At 46.1% G+C, this 19,076-nt stretch overlaps 1 protein-coding gene across 1 annotated transcript in view; it reads left to right on the top strand.

The window, feature by feature from the left end:
• The first annotated feature begins 10,546 nt into the window (after positions 1 to 10,546).
• Positions 10,547 to 19,076, top strand: part of LOC138467267 (protein phosphatase 1 regulatory subunit 14C-like) — a 677,926-nt gene continuing 669,396 nt past the window's right edge. Inside the window, exon 1 of the mRNA XM_069607278.1 lies at positions 10,547 to 10,607. Within this exon, the coding sequence (XP_069463379.1) occupies positions 10,547 to 10,607 (61 nt within the window). The remainder of the gene's footprint in view (positions 10,608 to 19,076) is intronic.

Raw genomic sequence — 19,076 nt, forward strand, 5'->3', positions numbered from 1 at the left:
GCGATGCTGCTGATATCCATAAGCTGATGTATGTATTATTAAACGGACTTCCCTTTGCCAACCTACTGAGTCCCCAGTATTGATTTGTGCTGGAGTATGTAAGTCCTGCACCCTGTCCTCACACGGTGCAGCTATCTTGTATTACAAGTTTTTGGGGGTCGAGTACTGACCAATGGGCCCGTCAGTAATTTCCTCTCCCCGAGAACACTATGCCCAGCTATAGAAGCGGGTGGCAAGGAGGCAGAGAAAAAGGGAAACAGGACAGAAGGCGCCGATGAAGACAGTGGCAGAAAGAAGAAAATAGAAATGCCGAAGATATGAGGCCGTAGAGAGGCGAAGTCGGAAGAAGAGGGCGCCACTAAAGAAACAGCGAAAGGAGGAGAAGTAAGGCAAGTAGTAGGTAGAAAACGGCGAGCAATAGGGAAAGCAAGCCGTGAAAGGACAGTGGAGGAAGGAGGACAAAGCTGGCAGGGGTGCCGTGATTTAAAAGGTGAGCTGAAGAAAAACGGAAAAGGAAGGAAAAGGTAGAGCTGCAAAGTTACGGTGAAGAAAGAAAGGCAGAAAGGGCGGTCTTAAGAAAAAGATTGCAAACAATAGTTAGAAGTAAGGTAAAAATTAAAGGTACGTAAGAGCTAGTGAAGGGACAGGAAGGATACGAAAGTCGGAGAGATCCGACGAATAAACACAAGAAAGGAAAATATAGATTCTCAAACAGAACTGCCAACGCGAGGGAGAGCAGGAGCAATGCTAAAGCAGAAGACGGAGTAGCAACGCAATTTCCTGTCTTTTCCCCGCGGCATATGTAGAAGTGAAAGGAGTTGTGGATCGGACTCCTCCATCTTGGATGGAAGACTAGACCGGTACCAGTAGTTGATGGTAATAGGGCTGAGTAGCCCCCATCTTGGATTCCATTGTACATAACGAGGATGACAAATCTTCCACTGCTTCCAGAAGAACCTGGGGGCTCTTCTGACACAAAGGAATACAGAAATGATTAGAAGTGCTATGTTAAGGGAGTAATGTAACAAGGCAACAATAAACTAACTGAAATACCTAGGCAAGGTTTGGAGTGGAGTTCACTATAGAGATGAACCTACAAAGAAATAGACCCAAATCCCATAAGTATAAAGTATAACCCAATAGAATTTCTCTATGAATAGCAAACCAAAAAACAGACCTGAAAAGAGGGATTCCCAAGAGTTAATGATGTCCAGTTTTGAAAGCAACAACGACAGGAAAACATTTTAAAAAAGGAAGGTTAGTACAGGAAAGTATACCCAGGCGGCACGAGGGTCGCACTAGGCACGGGTTGGTGCATACACAGGAAAGCGTCACAATGCACTTAGTAAAACTGTCCCCGTAGAACAAGGCAGTCACCAGGTAATGTTCCAATAGAATCAGGCATCAACTTAAGGAAATATTGTAGGAATCCCAGTAGAAGAGTGAGATATGACTGAAGCAGTTCAGATGGGGTAGCGCTAAGAGAAATCCCCAAACCACAAGTGGAGTGTTTTGTTTACCTTGTATTCTGATTTCAGGCACAGCCACGGGCAGGGTGTAGAGTTATGAAGCCGTGGCATCCGGGAAGAAATGAAGTGAGGGAACTGCAAGGAGGCAGTGGGTGCGGGCAAAAGCAATCCGCGTTCCAAGTCGAGACCAGAGGTGCGGGTAGCCAACAATAGGGAGTGCAGGTAGTCTGGGGCAGTCTGAATCAGCAACATAGCGGTCTCAGACAAAGCCAAAGGGAACAGACAAAAACAGTCCAGGAAACACACGTCAGTCAGAAAGCCAGGAAATCAGCAGGACCTCGCAAAAAGGGGTTCGCAAAGAGGACGGAATGTAACCAGAGACAATAAGTAACGCCACAATTAGCAGCAACAAGCCACCGGGAGACAGCGATTTTAAACCGCAGGGGGGCAGAGCTTCTTTACACGCCCTCCACTCATGGAACGTGTCAGCTAACACGGGTTCCTCTGCCGTGTAGACAGGTGCCATGGCAACCTGCATCTGTTCCACAGAGAAGCCTGCAAGTGCGCTTTCCCCCGCAGGGAAGCCGTGGAACAGGGGGGCATGAAAGATCTTCGCTGATATGTAACAAAGGGTCCTCCTCTGTCTTCGACACATGTCAGTAGTTTTGCAAGCTTTGGCCACAATGGTTGGCATATACTTTTGTGAATTTTTAATTGCTTCTTTGCAGGCTGCGAGGACCATCCATGCCCTGCAAATCACTACTCCTTTTGCCCATCCATCTGGTGAAAGCACTGTTTCCCAAATCTGCATTTGGCCTCTGTTCTTCCAACTTCGAGCCTCTTCCGGAGTTTTTCCTTGCACATTTAGCTTCTGATTTACTTCCCATCTAATTTCAGCTCCTTTTACTCCAGGTTTCTCGTACATGAACACGTGATTTCTCGTTTGAGATCTATTTCTTGTCTTAATGTCTTGAATATAATCATCTTCATCAGGATAGGCTGTTTCAGTTGCCCATATTAGTGAGGCATCACTACCCATGAATTGGCCTCTGGTTTTGCACATGGCTACGTGTGAAAGACAGTGTGCTGCCTGGACATCAATTTCTACAGCTACGAAGATCTTGGACTTCCCCATGCTGTATGGTAGGAGTGCACAAACAAAGCATTCTCCCTCTGAACTTCGTCTTCCAACTTCCTTCATGTGCCAGTACCAAATGTTGCTTCCCAAATGTGCTGTGCTGTCCAAGTAATCGTTTAATTCACTGTCATCTCCATGCATGCTTCTCTTGATTATTAATGTTTTCCTGTAGTTTGCTATAACTACATCCCTGAATGCATCTATATGGCTCTTTCTTACTGGAGGGTCCTCAGGTATCCCAGTCGATGGTGCAGGCCTTCTCATCTGTGCCAGTTGAGTAGACAAGACTCTGGCAGCCTTTTCCTTGTCCTCGTATATCCTTTTCTTTCTGGTAAGGAGTGCCCATATCCACGCTGGCATTGGTCTTGTATATGGTTGGATTGTGGAACTTGTACTTGTCCCTTTCACTGGAACATATGGGTTTGTCCATGCTGTCTCTGTGGGTTTATTCTCTTCTCCAACTCCTCTTGTCTCTTCCTGGCTCTGGCTATGAACGGCCATAGTGAATCTGCTATCAGTTTTGCTCGTGCAAGAATCTTCTCTTGGCTTGACTTTATATCTAGAAGTGCTGTATCGGGAATGTCCATTAATGTTATTCCTGCGGGCTTCTTTTCTACTTTCTTCTGTTTCGCCGCTAATTCAGCTTTTCCCATGTGTCTCTTTGGTTCACTTGCAATGGGACTTCTCATGATAGATAATCTCTCAGATCGTGGTTCCGCGGTCATTGACACTAGGCCTGGTGTATGTGCATTCATTGTTTGCATGCGTATGGTCGTCAGTAATCTTGTCACATTCATACTTTGCCGACCCTGTCTCCGGCTTTTTGATTCATCTGTTACCACAAGTGTGTGTGTGTCATTGCTAATCACATCCATCTCAAGTTCATTCATTCCACCATCAGATCTTCTATGGACACGAATGCCTATGTAAGGTCTGGGTACTTTTGTAGGTTTCATGAGCACATCATTAGGTGGGTGCACTAGAATAGGAACGCTTGGTGCACCAATAAGAAATGCAGTTCTGATTGTTAATGACAGTAAAACAATGATGAATATAATACACAAATACATTATGCCCCTGTAGGTCAGGCGGAAGCATTTACTTCCAGTGAAACTTGGACGTCTTTCCTTCTGCGGGAGGACAAGGTTGCTGCTCTGGATCCCCATCTCGATCATTCGCCAAAATGTTAACTTTTACTCTACTCCTTTAAACAATATTGTCTTTCGGATTCTTTGTTCTGAGTTTCAGGTGTTATACAATTGTCCCCCCTCTGGTGAATAATGAATTGTCTATTATCTCGGGGTGAAGTTCTTTTACTAGGCTATGGGGAGTGTCAATATCAAGCAATAATTCAGCAATTCTCTTTTACTGTGCATGTTCAAAGCATTTCAGCTTCCAGTCTATGCCTTTTATCTGCTTCATCCCCAAAGACGTATTGTCCTTGTCAATAGAAAATAAGAAAGGAAATCTCTTGCAATGCTCTCTCGATCTGTCCCTCGGCGGAAAGTTTAAAATCTTCTTAAATAGTTCTGCTGATGGTTGGAGAGTTCCACTTGCATCACTATTCCGTGCAAGAGCATGCCCATCTGTGTAGCATTAGCTGGATCTCTGATGAAGGTGAGGCCGTCAACATCTACAGGTCTCCCCACTAGCTCTGGAAAATCAGTAATTAAACAAAAGAAAACATTGCTGGCCAATCTACTGTCTTCTGGTGACAGGGACATTTGTCCTGTCTTGCTGAGGTTTGGACCCATTTCTCTTATTCAATGTAAACAGTGTCTGCAATTTCCATTTGCGTGGAGTGCAACTAAGATCCCAATGTTATTTAGGAGTTTGCTTAGACGTTCTGTATTTGTTGGGTCTCGAAGAAACGTGAGTATGTCTGTCGTTCTCCCGACAAGATTTGGTCAGTCTTCGATTATGCGAAAGAACAGTGTATTGACAAGCTCATTTACTTCCTTCTTTGCTCAGGACATTGGGCTTTTATTCAGGAAGTAAGAGGAATTGTTTGGTGATCACAGTAAGCAGCCTCCTTATGATCTTTTCGCTTCAGGATCTTGAAGAAAGTCAGTGACACTTGTGAGTCTCCCCACCAGTGATGGGTACGATTTTAGCACTAGATCGAAGTATGTCACCACGTCTTTGGTGATGCTGCTACTGCGGGATACCATAGGTAGTTCCAAGCAAAGTCTCTGTGTGGAAAGAATCGGGGTACTGTATTTTCTTCCAATGTATGTGTCCTTGATCAAAATTTGGCATCAAAATTTGGCATATTATTTTCTCGTCACAATTTTATTGTATCTCAATCCAAGGTTCAAAGTCAACAGACTATGTTGTGGTTTATACGTGCAATTGTCTTGTTCACCCTGCAACTAGGATGCACAGAGTGTCCAGGTTATCTGTCCTTATCCTCTTATTTGCTCAGAGTAATGTCCAAAGTGGAACCACAACTATTTCACAAAAGTTCCTTTGTTTTTACTTTGTTGTTGCTCATGCATTCTTTTTCCTCGTCATGGATCTCGTCTGCACGTGCTGTGGTTCTTCCCTGTCGCTCGTAGTCTCCTCGTGCTGGGGTGCAGGCAGGGGGCCTTGACCGATGTAGGGTTTGATAGGCTCAGAAAAATCCAAGCTCTTCTGCCTTGTAGTTTTACTGCGGAAGGAGTGCAGTCTTCCACTGTAAAGGGACCGTTAAATCTTGGCTCGTCCCACCTTTTCCTCGTATGGTTCTTTACCAGGATGGTATCTCCAGGGAAAACGGATGGTCCACAAAGTCCTTGAGATGTGCCTATAGTAGTATCTCGGTCTGTGTTCTGTGCTGCCCTGCACCCTTTTCGTCGTCGCTGCAGCTGGTCTGAAATTACAGTAAGGCAAGGTGTCATGCAATTCAGGTAATTTTGCATTTCAGACCCTAAAGTTTCTCCTGTTGACTGGGCATCACATCTAGCTCTGTCTCGGGGTGTCAGGGGAGTGCGCATTCTTCTTCCTGTGGCTATTTCGTGCGGTGTAAGATGATGGTCGGAACCAGGTTAATTCCTGAGTGCATACAGTGCCAAAGGAAGGCAGTGCAACCATCCCTTTTTTTAGAGTAAGTTTCAACTTGGCTATCCTTTCTTTTAATAAGACATTGAGCTTCTCACAGATCCCATTATCTTGTGGATGATACGCTGACGAGAACTTGTGCTTTATACCAAGCAACAAGCTATTCTGTTTGAAAATCTCATTTACAAAGGGATGCCCATTATCTGATCTCATTACTTCACATACCCCCCACCTGGGAAATACCTCTCTCACAAAAAATGTGGCTGCACAGGTGGAGTCTCGGTGCATACATGGACCTGCTTCTATCCATCTAGAGAATGGACACACCACAATAATTAGGTATCTGTACCCGTTACATATTTGAATCGTAGTCGACATGCAAGTGTTGAAAAGGCCCATTTGGCCTTGCGATGACTCCTCTCATTACTTTTAATGTGTGCACAGCTATGAATTGTTGGCATATTATACAGTTCACTATAAAAAATGCAACGTGCTCGGTTAAATTCGGTATGAACCAGTCTTCTGCGAGCGTTGCTGCTAGATTCTCTTTTGTCATGTGTGCTGGATAGTGTAACTGTTCCAGCACTATGTTCAACAGGTCTATAGGCATTACCGGTTTACCAGTGCTGTCTTGTCGCCACAAGCTGTCAGTGTTATGTCTCTGTCTCCTCCCCGCAGGCATGGGCGACTTGCCGCTTCATTCCTGCAGCTTTGGCAGTTACCATGGAGACATAGCGTTTCCCGGGCCAGGATTTGAACGGGTCACGTGCCCAGACAGCTGATCGGGACACAGCGAGGCAGACTCCGCCCCTTAACTAACATACATAAGCGTTCGCTTCCCGGAAGACGCCGCTTCTAATTAGCGTTCTTCTATCCTGCTTCGTTTTGGACTGATTCATTGTATTTTGGACTTTGCTTGCCTACTCGACTTGCTGCAGCCTGCTCCTTCTGTGTTTTGGCGAACCAGACTCGCGTCTTTGACGCATTCAAGCTTTCGCTCACTTTTCATTACCTGCATCTCTCGGGACGCTCTGATCTTGTTTCCTCTTGTTCCCTCTGGCGGTTGGCTCCCTACTCCGCTCTTGGGGACACGTTCTTGCTACCTGGGAAACCATTCCACTTCTCTACATCTAGATCAGTATACAACTCTCCTTCCATTTAACTACTGTCTTCCGCTCCAACCAATTCTTCTCTCGCATTTTTTCTTACAGCATTGGTTCTGCGGTGTGGACATCCCTGCTCTTTTGAGGAATCAACTCCTCTGTCTGGGTTTCTTAAGACAGAGGGGCGTATTGTCTAAAAGAGCTCCTCAAGTTGAGGAGGCCTGGTTCTGGGAAACCCCTAGTGGGATCACCCCTGCTTGGCCTGAACTATTCAACTTTGCTCCCTCTTGTCTGTTGATTCGAGGTGCGAGCAACGCCCCGGCCTGGCCAACACAACCGTGAGTAACAGAATTAGAAGCCAATGGATCCTTCACAGGCAATGGACCAGATACTGCAGTTGGTGGCAGATCTGAGAGCCGAAATGTCTTCCATGAAGGATAGTCTACAACAGCGTATAGATGCTATACAATCCCTGGTTACCTCTGGTCCACCAGGGTTAGGGGCTTCGGGCGCTACCGTGTCAGGAACGGGTTTTCCGCCTCCTGGACAGGAAACAACCCCAATCGTGCTTTCAGCACATTCCCTCTAGCTCCACCAGAACGTTTCATGGGTGACCCGAAACAATATAGAACTTTCATCAACCAGTGCAAGTTGCACTTCTTGTGCCGCCCTTCCTCATTTCCTACTTCCACCACCAAGACGGCATTTATCTTGTCACATTTGGGGGGTACAGCTGCTGCTTGGGCTAACCCTCTATTAGAAACCAACAGTCATGTGTTGTACAATTGTGATGCTCTTTTGACTTCCATGAGCAGGGTTTTTGACACTCGATATACCTCTCAGGCTTCGGATCTCGAATTACTTAAACTCAAGCAGGGATCCACATCATTGCTTACTTACCTAGCCCGTTTCAATCAGTTGGCAGCAGAGACGGATTGGCCCGAGGACAAGAAATCAGCAGTTTTCTATCAGGGTTTGTCTGAAGAATTGAAAGACACCCTGTCAACAGTTCCTATAGTCCCAACAGTATTCGGTGAACTACTTGACATGGTACTTCAGATAGATGTCCGCAGGGCAGAATGGATTTGAGAAAAAAGACCCAATGTTCCGCCTTCGCTTACGGAAGTACCCATGGCTTCAGTATCCACACCAGAACCTCTGCAGATTGGAGCAGTTCGAGGACCCCTGACTCCTGCACAACGGGAATATCGCCGCACCCACAATCTATGTATGTATTGTGGTTCTGCAGACCATCTCCTGCCTGACTGCACCAAAAACCAAACAAAAAGAAGGCGGGAAATGCCAAATCCTGACAGTAGAGGGAGTCCCTACGTCGGGAAAGTTGGCATTGGACTCCCGTGATCATGATCAAACTGCTCCGTTTCTTCTACCTGTCTCCTTTTCGGTGGCATCCAGTGTTTCCTTTCCGGTTTCGGTGGTCATCGACTCCGGCGCCACCGGGAATTACATTGATCAACATTTTGCTGGGCTCTCTGGCATCACGTTAACGGAAAAACCTCAACCCGAATCAGTCAGTGCCGTTGATGGCACAGCACTTGTCTCAGGCCTGGTTACTCAACAGACCATTCCTATTACTATGAGTACTCTGGAGGGCCATTCTGAAACTATAATCTTTGATGTTATCCAGGCTTCTGCCTACCGAGTCATTCTCGGGCTTCCATGGCTTCGCCTCCACAATCCCATTATTGACTGGGCCTTGGGGTTGATTCAGTTTCCTTCCGTACATTGCAATAGTTCATGTTTTTCCACTTTGGGTATCGCTTCAGTGGCTCCCAGTCAGGTTTTGTCCTCTATACCTGCAAGTATAGGTGCTATCTCATCCGAGTCTGTTCCTCGTATCCCTCCTGAATACACACAGTATCGTGATGTGTTCGACAAGGGTAAGGCAGAAGTGCTTCCGCCCCATCGAGTCTATGACTGTCCTATAGACCTGGTTCCTGGGGCAAAAATACCCTGAGGGCGTGTATACTCTCTCTCTCTGAAAGAATACCGGGTTCTGGAGGACTACTTGGACAATGCTCTTCCTATGGGCTGTTTGGAATACTGTGGCCCAAGAGGCTTTCGACAAGTTAAAGGGGGCATTCACCTCCACTCCGGTGTTGCAACATCCTAACCCGGATCAACCTTATTTTGTGGAAGCTTACGCTTCCGGTTATGCCATCGGGGCAGTTCTTTCTCAGTCTTGTCTGCAATCAGGAGAGGTACATCCTGTTGCGTTCTATTCTCGGAAGCTATCCCAGTATGAGAGGAATTATACCATTACGGAAAGAGAATTGTTGGCCGTCAAGGAGGCATTCGCGGAATGGAGGCATCACCTCTTGGGGGCCAGACATATCGTTACAGTGTATTCCGACCATAGAAGTCTGCATGCCTTCAAGCCAATGAAGTGCCTCATGGCTCGGCTAGACAGGTGGCACTTGTTTTTCTCGCAATTCCAGTTTATCATCACCTATCGGCCGGCAAGGCTGCACGTTCCAGCAGATGCCCTGTCTAGGCAAAATCCCGTAGTTCCATGGGAAACCATAGATGCTGTTCCACTTTTGTCCAATAACGTTGTTTTGCGGTTGTACCGTCTGGTATTCACTGCGTTCCCTTGTTGAGGACTGGGTCGTTGCGAACCCAGAGGAAGTGGCCGCACTCAACCTCAATGTTCATGGTGGCTTGCCCTTTATCCAAGGTCGTGTTTTCATACCTCCTGGGAGGGCACGGTTACAAGCCTTGAATTGGGCCCATGATTCAATCGTCGCAGCACACCCGGGACAGCAAAAAACACTTGAATCGCTGCGGCGTTGGTCATGGTGGCCCTCAATGGCACAGAATGTTATGGACCACGTTTCTACCTGTGCGATTTGTGCTCAAAGCAAGCCATCTAGAACCAAACCTATGGGTCTTCTGCAGCCTCTTCCAGTCCCCTATAAGCCCTGGCAGATGCTATCCATGGACTTTGTTGTGGAATTACCACTAGTCAATGGTAAGGATACAGTCCTGGTGGTGATTGACTACTTCACGAAATACGCCATATTTGTCCCTTGTTCTGGTATGCCGTCGGCACCTGCCTTAGCCGATCTCTCTCTCTTACATATGTTCAGAAGGTTCAGACTGCCTTCGGTTATTGTAACTGACAGGGGGTCCCAATTCACATCATGGTTCTGGAGGGCTCTCACTTCCTCTTTTCAGACTGAGGGTAGGTACTCGACCGCTTTCCATCCTCAAACTGATGGGCAGACCGAACGTCTAAATGCCACCATGGAGCAGTATCTAAGATGATAGTGTTTACAATTCCAGAGCACCTGGTTTTCAGCCCTGCCACAGGCCGAGTTTGCCTATAACAACTCTCTGCACTCAACTACGGGCTCATCGCCATTCTTTGCTCTTCATGGTTTTCACCTTCGTTCTCTGCCTTTGGATCCTTCACTGCCTACGGATAATCCGGCAGCTCTCGCTTGTGTGCGGGATATGGATCACGTACACAGGGACATACGATTGCACCTTTTACGGGCCCAAATCCGAGCCAAGAAGTATGCTGATGCTCCCCGGTCCCCGGCTCATACTTACCGTCCTGGCATGAAGGTCTGGCTGTCTACTCGGAACCTGAAAATACCCGGGAAGTGTTAGCTCCCAGGTTTGTGGGGCCCTATCTCGTTCAGTCTGTTGTTAATCCTTCTGCCATCCGTCTGTCCTTGCCTGCGTTGTGGCGTATCCACCCGGTTTTTCACGTTTCCTTGTTGAAGCCCTGCCCGGCTGGTACCCGCCTGCCCCGCCGCCTGGTCCCGATTATGGTTGAAGGGGAGGAGGAGTTTGAGGTGTCAGCTATCCTGGACGTCAAGGTCTCCAAGGGTAAGATATTTTACTTGGTGGATTGGAAGTGTTACGGCCCAGAGGACCGTACGTGGGAGCCTTTGTCCCACATTCACTCACCTGCCTTGTTGGGAGCTTTCCATGCCGCCATGGGGTTGCCCTGGCCTTTGCAGGTGGATACTGTTACGTCTCTGTCTCATCCCCCCAGGCATGGGCGACTTGCTGCTTCATTCCTGCAGCGTTGGCAGTTGCCGTGGAGACATAGCGTTTCCCGGGCCAGGATTCGAACGGGTCACGTGCCCAGTCAGCTGATCGGGACGCAGCGAGGCAGACTCCACTCCTTAACTAACATACATAAGCATTCTCTTCCCGGAAGATGCTGCTTCTAATTAGCGTTCTTCTATCCTGCTTTGTTTTGGACTGATTCATTGTATTTTGGACTTTGCTTGCCTACTCGACTTGCTACAGCCTGCTCCTTCTGTGTTTTGGTGAACCGGCCTCGCGTCTTTGACGCATTCGAGCTTTCACTCACTTTTTATTACCTGTGTCTCTCGGGACGCTCTGATCTTGTTTCCTCCTGTTCCCTCTGGCGGTTGGCTCCCTACTCTGCTCCTGGGGACAAGTTCTTGCTACCTGGGAAACCATTCCACTTCGCTACATCTAGATCAGTATAACTACTGTCTTCGGCTCCAACCAATTCTTCTCTCCTGCCTGGATATCCTCTTCTGTGGTAATTATACGACACAACCCTGCTGCAGCTCTGTTTGGATACCTACATCTTTGGAACTATACTATACTTTATTTAGATTGTGCTGTTGACACTCTTGGAACCAACGTGCACTCCTGGACGTTACCCTGATTCGTGCACCACCCCGACTCTAGTTGGCGTCCCTCGTGCCGTCCGGGAAGTAGTACCCTTACTAACCTTTCCTTTTTTTATTTTGTACCTCCGTTGTCTCTTTAAGTCCTTTTACTCTTCTACATTGGGTAAGCTGATTCAGTGTTGATTACTATCTTTCTAACTTATTAGATAGACGACTTTACCCATCTTCCTTTCTCTTTTAGTTGCAGCTCTTCTAAAAGGCACTACCCTACTATTGTTCTGTCCAACCCTACCAGGTAGAGCCACTTATTTAGGGCATCCTATTGAAGAGGTTACATCATCCTGATATCTAATATCTCACATTTTTTCTTACAGCATTTGTTCTGCAGTGTGGACATCCCCGCTCTTTTGAGGAATCAACTCCTCTGTCTGGGTTTCTTAAAACAGAGGGGCGTATTGCCTAAAAGAGCTCCTCAAGTTGAGGAGGCCTGGTTCTGGGAAACCCCTAGTGGGATCACCCCAGCTTGGGCTGAACTATTCAACTTCGCTCCCTCTTGTCTGTTGATTCGAGGTGGGAGCAACGCCCCGGCCTGGCCAACACAACCGTGAGTAACAGTCAGAGGGGTTTAAACAACACCCTTGCCGTTTCCACAAATTTCCTCTTCCTGTGGTGCATCCCCTTGGAGTTCCATCAACTGTGTTTGTCCTAGATGGTTATAGCTTTCAGGTGTGGTCCGTGCAACCATCATCCTCTCATTTGTATGGGTGACTTCCACTTCCATGATCGTTTCACTTTTGGATGCCATACGTTTGGCTTCCGTGTCTGCTGCTTGATTTCCGCGTGAGATAAAATATGTCCCTTTCATGTGGGAGGTGCATTTCACGACTGTTATGCCCACTGGGAGCTGTAGTGCCTTGATCAGCCTGTCCAGCTGGTGTGCCGTATGCTCGGAGGTAGCCCCTCCTCTTCCAGCACGCTAAACCTGCGTGCACTGTTGATGTCACATAGGTAGAGTCACTGTACACCGTTACTTCCTGGTCTGCTTGATTCTCAATGGCGAGTATCAACACAAATAATTCTGCAGCCTGTGCTGAAAAATGAGATGATATTCGCACACTAAGGAGTACTCGAAATTCTCCATTTGCAGTGTGTTTCATTACAGCGACGCCAGTATATCTCTGCCCATCATTTTGATTGATTCTCGAACAACTGTCAATAAAGACACTTTCTCCTTCTGCCAAAGCATTTTCTTTTACTCTGGGTATTTTGTCATAGAATTCTTCATAGTTTGCCCAGTCATGTATTGGCTCTCTTTCAGTGACTGGCTCTGCTATGAACATAGCTGGGTTCACTATTTTGCATCGGACTATCTTAATTGAAGGATTCGATATGATTACTTCATAAGCAGAAGCTCTTTGAGATGTCAGTGTGCCCTTAGGTTTCTCTAGGATAGCAAATAGTGAGTGCTTGACGTACAACGTCATTGAGCATCCCATTACAATGGCTGTAGCCTTCTCAATGGCAAATGCTGCGGCAGCTAGACTTTGTTCACAAGGGAAATAGCCTCTCATCACTGGATCCAAATTTCCACTATAATTTGCCATGGGCTTGTACCCCAATGTGGTTCTCTGAGTAAGCACTGCCGTCATAACGCTGACATTTGAGTGTGAAAACAGGTAAAATTCCTCTGCATTATTGGGAATCCCCAAAACTGGCAAATGGCTCTATTGAGTTCAGCAAACCCTTCCCCCATGCTCTCTGACCATTCAATTGTTTCTTTTGTCACTTGGGCCTTCTATAAGGCCTGAAGCAAAGGCTTGGTGTAAGAGCTGTAGTCGAAGACCCATGCCCTGACATAGTTGCACAGGCCTAGGAAGCTCTGCATCTGTTTTATCGTGTGTGGTTTAGCTGTGTTCAGTATGGCTCCAGCTCTTTCTGGGGTAACTCTTTTCCCCTCATGCGAGATCAGTTGGCATGTATACAGCACTTCTTGTTGACAATATTTTAACTTCTCTTTGTCAACTTTATATCCTTCCTCAGCCAACATGGTCAATAGCTGGATAGAATCGTATCTACATTGCTCCTCTGTCGTGCTGCAAATTAAGATGTCTTCCACATATTGCAGGACAATGCTTTCTAATGCAATATTGCTCAGGTCCATCTGCAGGACTCGGTTAAAAATAGAAGGAGACTCATGATACCCCTAGGGTAGCCTCGTGCTTTTCAGATGCATCTGTCTGAAAGTGAATGACGTCAGATCTTGTGATTCACAGTGCAAAGGTATTGAGAAAAATGCATTTTTCAAGTCAAAAACCGTGAAATGTTTTGCTTCAACAGGTATATTACATAAAATTGCAGCCGGGTTCGGGACTAAATGGAACTCGGCCTCAACAATATCATTTATTGGGCGTAAATCCTGGATTAGCCTCCAAGACCCTCCCTTTGATTTTTTGATCGGATAAACCGCAGTATTGCATGACGACTCTGATGTCACTAAGATGCCTTGTTCCAGGATAGCAGAAATTGGCTTAAAAATTCCTTCATCTGCCTCCCTGGACATGGGATATTGTCGTGCTTTTGGAAGAATTGCTCCTGGCTTCAGTTTGATTCTCACCTCTCCAACTCCTTTCAGTAACCCAACATCATAGGGGCCTGTAGTCCATAGTGAGACAGGCATTTGGGCCATGTCGTCATCAAAATATTGAGGATGGTTCCGTGCCAACATCATTCTCTGAGGCGCTTCTCTTTTGATCATTCTCACCCAAAAGATGAGACTCACCTCCACTATGGTCTCTCCCATATCTGCTTGCTCTTCAAACAGATCGTCATCAGTGACGTCAGTCAATCGGTATCCCTCTTCAATGGTAATTACTGTGCACCATTGCCGGCCTTCATCATCATAACTATCAATCAAAGCCCCATTTTCCCTCATACTGCATCTGTGTGAATCATCAAGGGAAATGCTTGTCCCTTTTCCTTGTGCATAGGTATTCTTGGCCTGAATAGAAATTAATCTGGAGTCCTCATGGTTTTGTCTGCAAGGCCTGGCAGCCCTGCCATTAGCACACGTATTCCATACGCGAATATTTCCTGCTGTAATGGTGTAGCCTTCATAGCTGTGTGTCCTGCGTATATGCTCTAATCATTTTGCATAAGTTTGAATAGTGCATTCCTGGAGTTGAACATATTATGCCCTCCTCCGTGAATGAGGTCGTCATATTTAACTTTGTCATTAGATCTCGACCCAAAATGTTTAGTGGGGTCTGCCGTGAATATAATAAAGGCACATTCATTTCACATTCTCATATAGAGACTGGAAGTGCGTTTGTGAAGGGAACACGACTTGTACCTCCTGTGAAACTCTGAGTATTTATGCCATCACCGGACAAGGAAAACTTGTTGCGCCTGTGTCAACTAATAAGGAATATTCTTTATTCCCTTTAACGACATCCGCCCTAGGTTCCTGGTGAGGGTCTGGTGTCACTGATAGGATAGAACATATCAGGGCTCCCAGTGAGCTGTTCTGGTCCATATACAATTTTGTCACACCGTGTGCTGATGGATTTCCCTGTTCCTAATGTTGCTTCCCATTCTGGGGCTCACGGTTTGCCCTGTGCTCATCGTTTGTGACAATTGCAACGGTGACTGTTGGGACTGCCCTTGTGGAAAACTCACTATACTTTGGGATTGTGGGTTTTGTTGTGCTCCTGGCGTTTGCTGTTGCACTGTGTGATTCTGTGAAACTCCCTGTTGTGCAAAGGCGGGTGGATTGTCCACGCCTGCTCCTATTCCTTGGCCGTATTGCATCACGCCTTGGTTTCTGCATGTGCGCGCTAGATGCCCTGTCATTCCACACAGCCAACATACCGGTGGTGGTCTGATCATTTGCCCATTTGAAATATCTTGATTGCCATTTTGCATATTTTGAAAACCGCCTTAATTATTTTGGAAACCTCCTTGATTACTCTGCCATCCTCTTCCCCTAAATCCTCTTACCCTGAGGTAAAACCCTGTATTGCCCTAATTATTCTGTTGTGGATTATTGACCTGTTGAATGCTCGATTCTGCTGTGCTAGTTATCATGGCTCCCTCAAGGGCATACTTTGACAATTTCTTCTGCACCAGTTTGGCCTCTTCACCCTTTCGTGCAGCTTCCTTTTTGCAATTCTTTTCTTGCAGTAGCCTGCAATAGTGTGTGATGGTCAGCTGTATTTCTGACCAAGGTTTAGCCTCGATTCCTACCAATTTTTTGAGCTGTTTCTGGACCGGCTCTGGCAGCCCTTGGCAGAATAAATGGTAGAACACAGGTATAGATTTCCCCCAAGATTCATGAGTCTCGAGTACCCACGCGTCTTGGAAATTCTGTATGTAAATCAACGGATCCTCCGACTCCTTCATTTTACGCGACATAATAGCCCCCATATCGGAAGTGTTTGGGTAAAGCACTTGCAGCGCTTTCCATACCGCGGCTCTGCATTGTTAAATAGAGCTCTGTCATGCGCGGTATTAATTGTGGTCACACCATGGTAACCTGCCCGTGTCCACACATCGTCTGCTCTCTCAGCAAGTGTGGCGATTAAGAGACCTTTGATATCCCCTATAGCTAACGTGTTCCCTCCTGTCATTTTTTCTAACTCTTGTATCCATTTTCCGGCTCCCGATGTCAACAATGAAGTTTGTTTTTCAAATGTTCTCGATCCATGTGTGGCCATGGAATATATTGTGGTCTTGCTCCCCCTTTCTCAAGTAGCGGAAATTGGGATGCATAGCCCTCTCTCTCTTCTCTCATTGTTCTCCTGTCTGTTGCAGGGGTAACATTCCCACATCGCCGCCTGCCTGGCAATGTCCTAAGCCTGCTCACATAGGGTGATGGAGACACCCTCCTCTGACCGTGAGATATTTCTTCATGTCGGTCTGACTGTGTGGCTAACTCTGATGCCCTTGGTGCAGACTCACTAGTGTCTGACCATTTTATCCCTTTTCCCCTTGGGAATCGTCTTTCGCCCCTTCTCTTCTCCTCCTTTTCTTCGCACTCCTCTCTGTGTGGGACATTGTCTGTCCCCAACTCGTGCAACTTCTTGTGTCTTCTTTGTTCCTACTTATTTCTAGTCTATCCAGGGATAGTTCTCTATTCCCACTACTTCAGGAGACATCCTCAGTGTCGTAAAGCTGAGTGCTCTCTAGGCGCTCGTCCTCCCCCTCCCCTTGGGGTATTTGTTCTAACCCCATGTCATCTTCAATATTCACCCTAGACGTGCCTGGTACTGAATCGTACTCAGGAAAGAATTCAATGTCTTCCCAATCTACTACTGTTTCAGGTTTCTTAATCTCTCTCTCCAGATATTCAAAATCTTGTGCTCTCTGTCTTCACTTACGTTCTACATCATCATCGAATTCTCTGCGCTTCCTCGCCTCTTCTCTGAGCCTATCTTCTTCCTTTTTCTTTTCGTTTCTACATTCATCTGCCCTTTGGATTTCCTCATCCCTTCATCTCTTTATTCTTTTCCCTCAGATCCTCTGCTCTTCTTCTAACTTACTCTGCTCCTGTCTGTCTTGATCATTGGCTGCTCTCTGTTTGAGATCAAGCTGTCTTTGTTGGTCTTCGCGATACAACTGTTCTCGTCATTGGCTATCTTTTTTCCTTATTCCTTCGTCTCTCAATTCTTTCTCTTTCTCCTTTCTCTTTACATTGTCTAGCCTCTCCTTTTGTTTCACGTCATCACTGCCTTTGCCATCGAGTTTCAATAAAATCTGTGCTCCCATCCATTCGTTCTTTGCAAATGATATCTCATCAGTTCTATCTTCGCTGCCTTTCCATCTTTTATCTTCTCTCTCCTTATCGAGAGATGCACTTGTCTGTGTCTGGTCCCTTCTCTCTTCATCGCGTCTCTCCTTGTCCCTTTGGACTGTGGAGGTGATATCCTTATCTTTATCCTTACCTGATTTTCGTCCCTACTTTGCGTAGGTGACTCATGTGCTGGGTTGCTATACCCGGTGGCTGCTTAAGTTCTCTCAGTGGGTATAACCCCTCGTCCTTATGGTTTTCAATTTCCGTTTCAGATAGGGCAGGTGGTGCGGTAGGCGTCTCACCCCCCTCTGTACATACATTAAGTATCCAATCTATTGGCAGCTCCTCTTCCTTTCCCTGTTCATACATTTTCCAAAGCTATAGAACAGCTATGCGTTTGTCTAACTTTTTGCCCGTGTGTGTGGCGTGCAAGTATGTCGTCATGTGTTGCAAAACAGCTTTAGATAAGGACCCGCCCTGTGGCCACGGCATAAACATTTTGTGGGCGGTTCCTTTAACCCACTCTGTACTGCATTTTTTCAGTTTAGGTGCATGTTTCAGCAACTGTTTGCACAGGTGTGCTAGTGGAGTTATGTCCTCCGTGTTTAAATCTGTTCCCTTTCCTTTTATATAACACTTTTATCAAAGCTTCACATGATTTAAACAATTTCAACACTATAAGCAAGTACCAATCACGCAAGCTCCAATCCCGATTTTTTCACAAAATGTCATGTCTTCTATTTTACTCAAAAAATATCAGGTTGTCTTCTACAATCTGCCAAATGTCCAATTGCACAGTTTTTATGCTAGTTCTTTGAAGGAAAATGTTCCATCCTATGACGTCACAACAATCAACACATAAGACAGACGTTAACAGACTAGACGAACTCCAGCTGGTCACACGTATCTTTGCCTCTAAAATTACCCCGACATGATGTTTAAATGTATCCCTTTCATGGCACCTTTAATCACTGTGGTAGTCTATTCGTTCCCCTTTATTTGGGTCTCTGGATACACGTTTCTTCTAGCCGCTATAGTAAGCATAGGAGTAAGGCGAATCCTCTCTCTTCTTGGGTATCTTCCCCGCTAACCTCTGTCTTCTCAGGTGTCCTCCCCGGTATCTTCCCTTTATCCACTTAATTATTCTTGAGTCATTATTCCCTTCCCCGTATATATATACATTCTTCTCTACTTCTAGCTATATTTTGTTTTCCCACCTCCTTCCATTACCTTTTCCCTTTACTTGTTCTAAAGCATGCACTTTTGCCAAAACACTTAGTCTTTTTCACTCACCGTTCACTTGTTTCCTCTCTGGACCCTCAGGATCACTGCCTTCGTCACCACCTTCTTCAGCTTTTCTCCCGTTCCGCTGTCGGCAGGAGTGGGAAGGGGCTATGTGGGGAACACGGGTCCATTCAGACCTCGTTCTGCAGACTTTGTTCTTTACATTACCAATGTCTACGGGAAGCTTCACAGTCTACTCAGCCGAATGGCAAAGGAATCATGATATTGCCGAAGACCTAGAGTTACTTTATGTCGACGGTCAATGGGTGTCTTATTCTAATCGATAATCGATAACCATCTTCTGCTACCAAGTGTACTCTGAGACCCCCGACCAGCCCATAGAGTCAGAGTTTGCTCAGAAGTACTTTAAGACAAGATAGCAGCACCTGTGTTCTGGATGGGGGTGCAGATTTATTACTCCAACACCAATCAATAAGGATAACTCAAACGGTTTGGCAAAGGGAGTCAGTTTAATGACAAGTACAAAAAATGGAGAGTTATGGATGTCAGCAGTGATGCGATCTTCCTTCTCGCTTCAACTCCATTAAACTTCATGCAAGTTGTAACATTTATACTCAAAACTAGTCATCATTGACGTGTAACACTCAAAAG

This window comes from Ambystoma mexicanum, chromosome 4q (assembly GCF_040938575.1).
Source record: "Ambystoma mexicanum isolate Mex_15411 chromosome 4q, UKY_AmexF1_1, whole genome shotgun sequence".
NCBI lineage: Eukaryota > Metazoa > Chordata > Amphibia > Caudata > Ambystomatidae > Ambystoma > Ambystoma mexicanum.